The sequence below is a fragment of the Macaca fascicularis genome, chromosome 8 (genome assembly GCF_037993035.2).
Source record: "Macaca fascicularis isolate 582-1 chromosome 8, T2T-MFA8v1.1".
In the NCBI taxonomy this organism is placed as follows: Eukaryota; Metazoa; Chordata; class Mammalia; order Primates; family Cercopithecidae; genus Macaca; species Macaca fascicularis.
Window position 1 is genome coordinate 14,781,540 of NC_088382.1, and position 11,041 is coordinate 14,792,580.

Here is an 11,041-nt window from a genome sequence, read left to right on the forward strand (position 1 = left end):
TGTTGTTGACTCTCCATCCACCCATCCATTCATCCTTCCATCATCTATTTACCTGCTCATCCTTCCATCTATACATCCATCATCCATCCATCCATCCATCCATCCATTCTTCCGTCGTCTTCCCATACACCTGTGGGTCCTTCCATCCATCCATCCTTCCATCCTTCCATCCTTCCATCATCCATCCATTCACCTGTTCGTCTTTCCAAGCATCCATCCATCCATCCATCCATCCATCATCCATCCCTCCATCCATCTATCATCCATCCATCCTTTTATCATCCATCCATTCACTTGTCCATCCACCCATTCACCTATTCGTCCATCCATTCACCTGTTCGTCCATCCATCCATCCTTCCATCTATCTTTCCATCATCCATCCAACTGTTCATCCTTCTATCCATCCATCCATCCATCCATCATTCTTCTGTTCACCTCTTCGTCCATCCATTCACCTGTTCGACCATCCTTCTATCCATCCTTCCATCCATCTTTCCAGTATCCATCCAACCATCTTCCATACATCCATGATCCGTCCATTCACCTATCCATCCATCCCTCCATCCATTCTTCCATCCTTCCATCATCCATTCACCTGTTCATTCTTCCATCCATCCATTCATCCATCATCCATCCATCCATCTATCATCCATCCATCCTTCCGTCATTCATCCACTCGCCTGCTCATCCTTCCATCCATCCATCCGTCCGTCCTTCTAGCATCCATCCATTCACCTGTTCATCCATCCATTCACCTGTTCATCCTTCCATTCACCTGTTCTTTCTTCCATTCATCCATCCATCATCCATCCATCCATCCATCCATCCATCCATCCATCCATCATTCATCCATTCTTTTATCATCCATTCATTCAGCCACCATCCATCCACCTGTTCGTCCATTCATCCATCCATCCTTCCATCATCCATCCATCTTTCCATCATCCATCCTTCCATCATCCATCCATTCACCTGTTCATTCTTCCATCCATCCATCATCCATCCATCCATCCATTTATCCATTCATCCATCCATCATCCATCCAGCCATCATCCATCCATCTGTCCATTCATCCATCCATTCTTATATCATCCATCCTTTTATCATCCATTCTTATATCATCCATCCATTCATCATCCATCCATTCACCCGTCTATCCATCCATTCACCTGTTGATCCATCCATCCGTCCATTCATCCTTCCATCAACCATCCATTCACCTGTTCATCCTTCCATCCTTCCATCCATCGACTTGTTCATCCTTTCATCCATCCACCTGTTCATCCTTCCATCCGTCCAACTGTTCATCCTTCCATCCATCCACCATTCATCCATCCATCATTCATCCATCCATCACACTCACCTCCTGTTCATCCTTCCATCCATCCATCATTCATCCATCTATCCATTTATCCATTCATCCATCCATCCTTCCATCATCCATCCATTCATCTGTTCATCCTTCCATCCATCCATCATCCATCCATCCATCCATCCATCCATCCATCCATCATCCATCCATCCATCATCCGTCTATCTGTCCATTCATCCATCTGTCCATTCATCCATCCATCATTCTTCCATCCTTTTATCCATCCATTCACCCGTCTATCCATCCATTCACCTGTTCATCCATCCATCCGTCCATTCATCCTTCCATCATCCATCCATTCACCTGTTTATCCTTCCATCCATCCATCATCCATCCACATATCCATTTATCCATTCATCCATCCATCCATCATCCAACCATGCTTCCATTATCCATCCATGCTTCCATCATCCATCCATCCACCTGTTCATCCTTCCATCCATCCATCATCCATCCACCCATTCATTCATCCATCCATCCATCATCCATCCTTCCATCATCCATCCTTTCTCCCATCCATCCATTCACTGTTCGTCCATCCATCCATCATTCATCCATCCACCCACTACTCTACCTATTACTCCATCCCTCCATTCATCTATCTGTCCATTGGTTTATCCATACATTCGTCTATCCACCATCTAGCCATCAATATGCACATACATCATCTACCCTCCACCCATCCATACATTATCTACCCACCCATACATACATGCAGACATACATACATCATTCCACCCACCCACCCATCCATCCATCCATCCATCCACCCATCCGTCCGTCCATCCACCCATCCGTCCGTCCATCCACCCATCCGTCCGTCCATCCATTCATCCATCCATCCATCCATCCATCCACCCATCCATCCATCCCAAAATTAATCTATCCACACACCCATCTATCCATCCATGTGTCTACATCTCCTCATCCATTCATCCATCCATCCACTCATTCCTAAGCCACTGCTGAGCACCTGTTGTGTGCCTTTTCCCTCCCTCCAACTGGTTCCTGCACATCCTCCCCCAGTGGCCAGCATCTTCTCCCTGAGGGCAGAGGCGCGGCCCCTCACAGTGCCCAGCACCTGCTGGTGTACAGCACATGCTCAAATAATGTGACCACTCAGTTAACACACAGAAGAACTTGCTCCAAGCGACACGTGGCACATCTCCTTACAAAATGAATCTATCATAGTGGCTGTTTTCAGCGGCTTTCCCAAACACAGTGTGATCTGGAACAAATTGTGAAGCTCACCAGCCTGGTGAAGCTTTCGTGATTGAGCACCTGCTATATACCTCCTTGAGCTGAGGAGAGGGATCAAGAGCTCATGGCCAAGAGGGGACCAGGCCCACCCACAAACACTGTTGATGTGGCAGGGATGTGGCAACCCAGAAAGGAGCCAGGGGATGGGGTCCCAGCTATCTGGGGGCCACGGAGACTGGTTTGAGTACAGGCGGAGTGGGCTAGGCCTAGCCCTGGTGGTAGGATTCACGGGTGTCGGGCTCCTGGGCTGCAGCTGCTCAGTCACCTCCTGGCACTCAGGTGCATCAGTTCATTGTCCTCACGCCAGTGGTGGGGGCATCCCTAATGCACAGAGCCTGAAAAATGCTCAGGTGTACCTGTAGTGTGTGAGAGGAAGGAGGCTTGCAAAGGTGGGCGTGGCCACCTCGCCAGGTGTGGGTCTTGAGGGAACTTCTGTCTCCTTTCAGGTGGCACAGAATGTGGTCCTGTACACAGGCGACCCCAGCCTGGGGCTGGAGCTGTTTGAGGCAGCTGGAGACATCTTCTTCAATGGGGCCTGGGAGCGGGAGAAAGCCGTGTCCTTCTACCGGGTGAGTTGGCCTGTGGGCTGATGTGGGTGGGCCTCAGGGGAGCACCTGGAGGGCTGAGGCACAGGTGTGGCAGGGCAGAGGCCTCCCACCTGGAGGCAGGGCCACCCATGCACATGCTTAGTTTCCAAGTGGTCTCACCGGGAATGATATTGACCATGCCCCTGCCCGGGACAAACGTTTGGGGCCTGGATGTGACAATGGCTCTACCCTTGTACCTGATGATCTCAAGCAACCATGAGCTGGAAGTTCTGTCCCCATCTTCCAGATGAGGAAACTGAGGCTCAGAGAGGCACAGGGACATGTCAAAGGACACACAGCATGTCAGTGGGAGGCCCAGGTCTGCTTGCACCCCGAAGTGGGACGGCTTCTCCCTTCCTCTGAGCTCACGGTGTGGCTCAGCCCTGGGCACAGATAAATGCGGTGTTTTTAGAGCAGAGAGGAGTGCTGGCTCCCCCCAGCCAGACCCCCTGGTGCCCAGGTGGGAAAGGCTGGTCTGAGGCTGCTGGGTGTAGCTGGATGGGCCTCAGGTGACTCTTCAGCCCCCAACTTGGGTGTCTGAACTGTGTGTTATCCCAAAGCACAGAGCTGTGTGGAGGTGCAAGGGTAGCTGGGGCGTGGGAAGCTCCAAGCACATGTTTGAGCTCTGAGGAGGGCACTGGGCAAGGTGGGTGCTGTGGGAAACCTGAGCCACCTGCCTGTGTGGTAGGACCGGGTCCTGGCCCTGGCAGTGACTACGGGCAACTGCAAGGCGGAGCTGCAGCTACAGCTGTGCAACAAGCTGGTGGCACTCCTGGCCACACTGGAGAAGCCCCAGGATGGCTTGGAGTTTGCCTACATGGCCCTAGCACCCAGCATCACTCTGGGTAAGTCCCCTGAGCCCCCACCCTGCCAGGACCCACACTTTGCCAGAGCCCAGCCTCCAGGTCTGCAGGGCAGGAGCTGAAACAGCTGCTGGATTTTCCTGGTCTCCTGTCCAGGCAGGCAGATCTGCCCAACTGGCTTCCCCGTCTAGCTGTGGGGCACGGCCCGAGGTGTCTCACGCAGTGCAGAGCTCCCTGCCTGACTGAGCTCTGTTTCCTCTGCCTGTTCCCGCTGCTGACCACAAGGGCCGCCCAGTGTGCCCTCTGCCTTCCAGACATGCCAGGCATCTCGTTGGTCCCTGTATGTGCCAGGCTGAGTGGCACATTCCCTTTCTCTTGTGCCCTACCCAACCTCATCAACCACACGGCTCTCTGGCTGATAAAATCCCAGTTCTCCTTCCAGCAGTCGGCACCTTAAGGCCGGGCATCCCCTGGTGCTGTGCCAGGGTCGTCTGTCCCCCTCCAGAGACAGGGAACCCTAGGCAGGCCGCATGCCCCAGCACCTTGTGCCCCGTGGCCCAGTACACAGTAGGTGTGCAGCTGACTCCCCAAAGTAGGGGGCTCTGATTGTGACACACGCAGGAGGAGTCGGATGTCACGTCTGTGGGTTGCCTGGAGCCGGGGTACCCGGGAGCACCTGGACTGCATGGCTTTTGGGCTCCCCTGGTTAAAACCAGTGAGCAAAGGCAGGTGGCTATGTGTAGGCACAGAGCTGGGCCATCCAAGTCCGACTTTGCCAAAGCCTCACAGTAGACAGGGGCAGGCCTTATTAGTTCTGCTTTGCAGATGGGAAAGTGAGTCTGGGAACCTGGAAGGGACTGGCCAGAGCTGCCCAGGTGACTGCAGGTGCCTGGAGGCAAGCCAGGTGCTGCCCGGGGTCTGCATACCTGCTCCTGAGGGGCCTGTGCCCTCCCTGCCCCAGGGAGCCACTTCCTCACACCTGCCCCTTTGGCTTGCACCCCAGGGGACGGGCTGAACGAGCACGTGGCCTACCACCGCCTGGCCACCCTGCACCATCAGCTGGGCCAGGGCAAGCTGGCGGAGCACTTCTACCTCAAGGCCCTGTAGCTCTGCAACTCGCCACTGGAGTTCGACGAGGAGACCCTCTACTACGTGAAGGTGTACCTGGTGCTCGGTGACATCATCTTCTATGACCTGAAGGTGGGTGGGGAAGGGCAGGGCTCGGGGTGTTCCCGGCCCCCTTGGAGTGGGATCTCCACCCAGACCTCAGAGGCCTGGGTTCCAGCCTACCTTAGGAATGGCCCAGTGGCCTCCCTGGAGCTCTGCATGCGGCTGGAGGAACCGGCAATGTTAGCAGATACAACCCAGCTCCCAAGCTGGCCAGGCCCCACCCTCAAGAACTCAGTCTCAGCCAGGGAGGCTGACACATGAGTGGGCAATGGTGGCCCCTGGGTAAAGAAGGCGGATTGTAGTCAGGGGGACCCTCCTGGAGGAGGTGACACCAAAACTGAGTCTTGACAGTCAAGTGTCAAGTTGCATTTAACAAAGAAAACAGGGTCAGGAGAAGGACATTTCGGAGGACCACATCATCCTGACATTGAATCCACGTTGCAAGATCCAACCCAAATCCTGACGCCTCCTCTAGGAAGCCTGCCCAGGGTGCCAGCCTGTACTGAGCAACTCCTTCCTGGAGTCCCGAGACACCTTGAACCTTCACATCACCCAGGAAGGGTGGGGTGGGACCAGTGTCTTACCATCGGGTTCACAGACAGGGAAACCCCAGCTCAGGGCAGGTGCAGTGGGGCGGGGCCCCAGCCAGCCAGGCTGAGGCCTTGCTGGGTCGGGTCTGTCTGGAGCGGAGGTGCTGTGCTCCCTCTGCCCCCAGCCCTGCAGGGGTGGAGAGCTGGGACTGTCAGGTTCAGACCTGGCGTGTCTCCACCCCTCTGCCCAGCAGGCACCGCCCCTCCTCAGCATCGCACCGGCACCGCATCAGTGCTCCTTATGGGCTGAGGGGCCAGGGCACTCCAGTCCAGGGGCCGAGATCTTGGGGTCCTTAGAACAACATGAGGATCTGGGGCAGCCCTACGACCTCGCCCCGTATCCCCCACCCGCAGGCCTGGGGCTGCCCGGGAGGCCCCCGCCCAGTGCTGGCGACACCTGGTGGTCAGAAGTGGTCCCTGTGGCCTCCCAAGTCCCAGCCAGACAGGGAGGTGCCAAGTGTCAGACCCAGAGGGACGCTGCTCACCACTCAGGGGCTCGCCTGGGACCCAGGGGGACGGGCCTCCCAGAAGAGGCCTTTATCTCTCTTGGTCAAGGCTGCCGCCCACTCCGCCTGCCCAGGAGGAAGGAAAGGGCCAAGTAGTACCTGAGAGGCCAAAGTCCACGGTTGGGGTTGAGGGGCAGAGGCCTCCTTCACCTCCTTCCCATGCACAGCCCTCTGGGCCTCATCGTGACTATGCTGTCAGTGCAGGCCAGCTTCCCACAGGGAGGTCCCCTTGGAATTCCCTAAGGGCGGCTGTCTTTCCAAGGCTACACCCTCCTCCTTGTATAGGAGGCTCTGGACCCAGGGCCCAGAGGAGTAGGAGAAAACTCCGGGCTGCATGGGGCCTGGAAGGCTGGCAGAGAGGCAGGGGTAAATGGGCATCTTTGCCGATTGCCTCTAAAATGGGGTCGCCTTTAGTGTACACGTGAGAGTGAGCCCTGGAATAGGGAAGATTAGGTGTGTCCTGGCTCAGCCTGCCACTCACTAGCTGTTGCACACACTACAGGCACATGGAAATGCACACGCAAATGCACACGGGCACAGGCACACGCACACACAGGCATGCACACAGGCACACAAACGCACAAGCACACGCACAGGCACATGCAGAGACATATGCATTGGCTGGCTCCTTCCTGTTTAGTTGGGTTGCCCCCACCCCTTCAGGAAGCCTTTGCCTTCCACCCCCGGCTGAGTCTGGGGCCTCCTGGGCCCCCCACAGGCTCCTGGGCTTCCCTCTGCCACAGCCTGGGCCACCCTGTGTGGTCAGTGTTTACTCCCAGGTCCCTCAGACTGGGAGCAAGGACGTTAGGCTCAGCCACGCACCCAGCACAGAGTCCAGTGTTCGGCTGGGCCGGGGGCGTTGGATGAGCAGTGGCGGTGACTCGGGGCCTTCTCACGCCCCTGCTCCGTGTGTGGGGCGGGGCAGTGGGGGAATGGACTTGCTGCATCTTGGACTTTGTCCTTGACCCTGGGAGCCATCTTGAGATGGTAAAGAGGGACAGGCCAGGCATAGGTCTCAGAGAGGTTCCTTGGGTGACCCCCATGTGGAGGAGGCGCCTGGGGAGAAGCCGGGTGGGGGATGGGAGGGTGAAGGAGGAGGTCTGGGAGGCGGCATCCCAACCCAGGGATGGTGAGTTTGGGCCAAAGATGCATTGAAAATGGGACTGGATGTCTGGGGCGTCACACTCCGTCAATATTTCAGGGAACATTGCCAGAGAGGACACCTGTGAGATGGTTTTGTACCTGGCCTGTCCCGTGGAGGGCCTGGAAATGGTCAGCATGGACAGGGGCCAGAGGGGAGCCTGGGTCACTCAACGCTGTGCCCCTGCTGTGGCTCGGAGCCACGGGTCCTGCATGGAACTCTCAGAGCAGGCAGGATCTGCCCTGACCTCAGCCCATGGGGAAAGCAGCCACTGCCTGCGGAGAGGGTGGCACTGGGGCAGGACGGTTGGGGTGAGTGGGGCGTAGGGGCAGTCAGGAAGGCTTCCAGTGGTGTCAGGGTCATCCCCACTTCCTGCAGCTGAGACCACAGCAGTGTAACAGGTTTCGGGGCTCATGGGGTGAGCCAGCATTGGCTGGACACGTGGAATGACCTGGAGACAGGAACGGCCTCTGGGAAGACGGGCTCCGAGTCTCCCTTTTGCTGAGCATGACCTGTCCCCTTCAGGACCCGTTTGAGTACTACCAGCTGGCACTGGCAGCCGCCGTGGACCTGGGCAACAAGAAGGCACAGCTGAAGATCTACACGCGGCCGGCCACCGTCTCCCACAACTTCCTCCCGGACCGTGAGAAGTCGCTCCTCTTCTACCAGAAGGCCAGGACCTTTGCCACAGAGCTCAACGTCCGCAGGGTCAACCTGCCTCCTCTGCCACTCTGCGGGTGGGCCCCCTGGTTGGCCCCCAGCCACCCTCACTGAGGACGGCATCCGAGGGTGTGGGTTTTGTGCAAGGAGGACGGTCTCCTCCCTCTCCTGGTGTCTCCCGTGGCTCATTTTCTGGGAAATGGGGCATGAAAGCAGGGTTCAAATAGCAATAAATTTTTCTTTGCAATAACATACCGAAGTCCCCAGGGCATCCTTCCCTGTGTGCTTCCTGGGCTGTGTCTAGGGGCCAGCTCCTTCCCTGGTGGCAGCCCTCTGATCTTGGGGATGAGAAGGACCATGAGTCCAACAGACCTGGGCCAGGTCACCATGAACCTCGGTTTCCTCGGTGGCCAGAGGGGAGATGGTGGTGGAACTCTCTGGGCAGCTCCCTGCCCTCCCTGCTCAGAGCTTTTGCTGTAGGTCTCGTGCCGCCGTTGACTTTAACCTTCAGGCCACTGTGCCCAGATGTGGGGGCTGCTAGTGTCCCTGTTTGCCATTGAAGAAATAGAGGCACAGAGAGGTTAGGTGTCTGGCCCACCGTCACACAGCAGGTAGGGGCGGAGACGCAGAGCCCAGTACACTGACCACCACACCACCCTGCCAGCCTGCAGCCAGGAAGGTGTCCCCCATTAGGACCCAAGGTCAGCTCCTGGACCTCTCTTGTGGTGTCGGGAGAGCCACAGGCCAGTGACGGTGGCCCCGGGGATCCCTCACTCAGTGTCCTCTGCTCCCAGACTTGGTTGGGCTGAGCCTGGCCAGTCCCACCTCTGGCCACTGGTCATCCCTGCGGGAAGTGAGATGCAGGGATCTCTGCCTGTGTAGATGCTGCTGCCCAGTATTGAAAGCCTTATCTGGGCTGCCCCCAAGCCATCCCCACATACCCCTCCCCTTCCGGTCCCCGGCCCTCATCCCAGTCCCTGGAATCCCAGGTTTTCCTTGTTGGAATCTCTTGACCTTAGGGAACACAGCTCACACGGTCTCTTTGCCAGTTTACGGCAAGGAAACCGAGGTTCAGAGACTGTGGGTGTCCCACGTGATTCTCACATACACTGCACTCTCCCAGGCCCCCCTTTTAAACACTTTAAATGAGGTGACATTCACATCGCATGCAATGAACTATTTCAACGCGAATAATGTGGTGGCATTTGTGGATTCACAGTCCTGTGCAACCACTCACGCCATCTAGTTTCAAAATGTTTTCATCTCCCCAGAAGAAATCTGCCATCCTCACTAAGCTGTTACCCCTCCTTGGTATCCCCCAAGCCCCTCGTTTAATGGAAGGGGAAACTGAGGCCCGGAGAGAGACTTGCCAGTGGGCGGAGCTCTGATCATAAGGAATCAGGCAGCCATCTGCTGCTTCAGTCCTGGGTTGGTTTGCCACCCAGCAGAGGTGACAGAGCCAGGAGGTTCTGGGAGCGCCACAGGTGTCACTGGTTCAGTCCTGGGTTGGTTTGCCACCCAGCAGAGGTGACAGAGCCAGGAGGTTCTGGGACCCAATGCTTGCAGCCAGAGCCCTGCCCCGAGCCTCCCCACCAGGGGGCAGCAGAGAGCTTTCCAGAACTGGCCGCGGGACTGGCGGGAAGCAGCGGGTCAGAGCTGCTGACAAACCTCACGTGGACCCCAGATCGCTGTCTCTGTGGGTCGGGCTTGGGAATTGGAGAGGAGGCCGTATGATTGGAAACGTGAAGACGGCACGGCCTGGCTGGAGGAGTGGGAAGCGCCGTCACGTTGAGGACACAGACCTCCTGCCCGCTGGGCCGGGTCTGCAGCCATTCTTCTCAGGGTGGGGTCCGCAGGTCCGGCTTGCTCTCGGCCCCCGACCTGCCTCAGAGTCCGGGGGGCTTTGGAACTGTGCCTTCCCATCTCCACCCACCCTGGCTGGTGCCATGAGGGGCCTGGATCCTGGGATCCTGTTCCTCTTGGGCAGCAGAGACTGGGGGACCAGAGGAGATGATGGGTCTTCAAGCCCCACATTCCAACCCCAGCCCACCACTGACAGTCTGGGGGTTCGAGATGAGGGAGTTGATGTCTCTGAGCCCCAGTTTTGTCACCACTAAAATGAGGCCGACATACTGGGGCAGAGTGCCAGCCCCAGGACTAACAGAGGCCTGTTTCCTACTGACAATACCTCTTACTCCTAAAAACAGCTCCAACAACCACACACTAGGAAACACTCAACCCAGGCCAACTTGTCAGAGGCACGAGAACCAGAGCGACTCCATCTTGAATGGGGCCTGGGTAAAGGGAGGCTGAGAACTGCTGGGCCACATTCCCAGGAGGCTAGGCATTCTTCGTCACAGGATGGGATAGGAGGTCCCCACAAGATACAGGTCATAAAGACCTTGCTGATAAAGCAGGTTGCAGTAAAGAAGTTGGCCAAAGCCGCAAACCCAAGATGGCCACGAGAGTGACCTCTGATTGCCCTCACAGCTCATCATGTGCTAATTATAATGCGTTAACTGCTACAAGGCACTCCCACCAGCGCCACGACAGTTTACAGATGCCATGGCAACATCTGGAGGTTACCCTACATGGTCTCGGAAGGGAGGGCAGAAACTCTCAGTTCTGGGAATTGCCCACCCCTTTCCTGGAACACTCATGAATAGTCCAACCCTTGTTTAGCGTATGATCAAGAAATAACCATGAAAATGGGCAACCAGCAGCCTTTGGGGCCACTCTGCCTATGGAGCAGCCATTCTTTTTTTTTTTTTTTTTTTTTTTTTTTTTTTTTTTTTTTGTGAGATGCGGTCTTGCTCTGTTGGCCAAACTAGAATGCAGTGGCATAATCTTGGCTCACTACAACCTCCGCCTCGTGGGTTCAAGCAATTCTCCTGCCTTAGCCTTCCTAGTAGCTGGGATTACAGGCACCTGCCACCACACCGTTAATGTTT

The 11,041-nt window shown here is 56.3% G+C and overlaps 1 protein-coding gene across 11 annotated transcripts in view; it reads left to right on the forward strand.

The window, feature by feature from the left end:
• Positions 1-8,342, forward strand: part of LOC135964653 (uncharacterized) — a 37,189-nt gene extending 28,847 nt beyond the window's left edge. For 6 of the 11 annotated variants that reach the window (XM_074000300.1, XM_074000298.1, XM_074000297.1 and 3 more), the window contains exons 4-6: positions 3,080-3,202; positions 5,027-5,223; positions 7,956-8,342. In XM_074000300.1, the coding sequence (XP_073856401.1) occupies positions 3,080-3,202; positions 5,027-5,201 (298 nt within the window). In that variant the 3' untranslated portion in view covers positions 5,202-5,223; positions 7,956-8,342. Of the gene's footprint in view, positions 1-3,079; positions 3,203-3,908; positions 4,066-5,026; positions 5,224-7,955 lie in introns of all 11 variants that reach the window. The other 5 variants (XR_012417072.1, XR_012417073.1, XR_012417069.1 and 2 more) reach the window with 2 other exon arrangements.
• Positions 8,343-11,041: the final 2,699 nt, after the last annotated feature.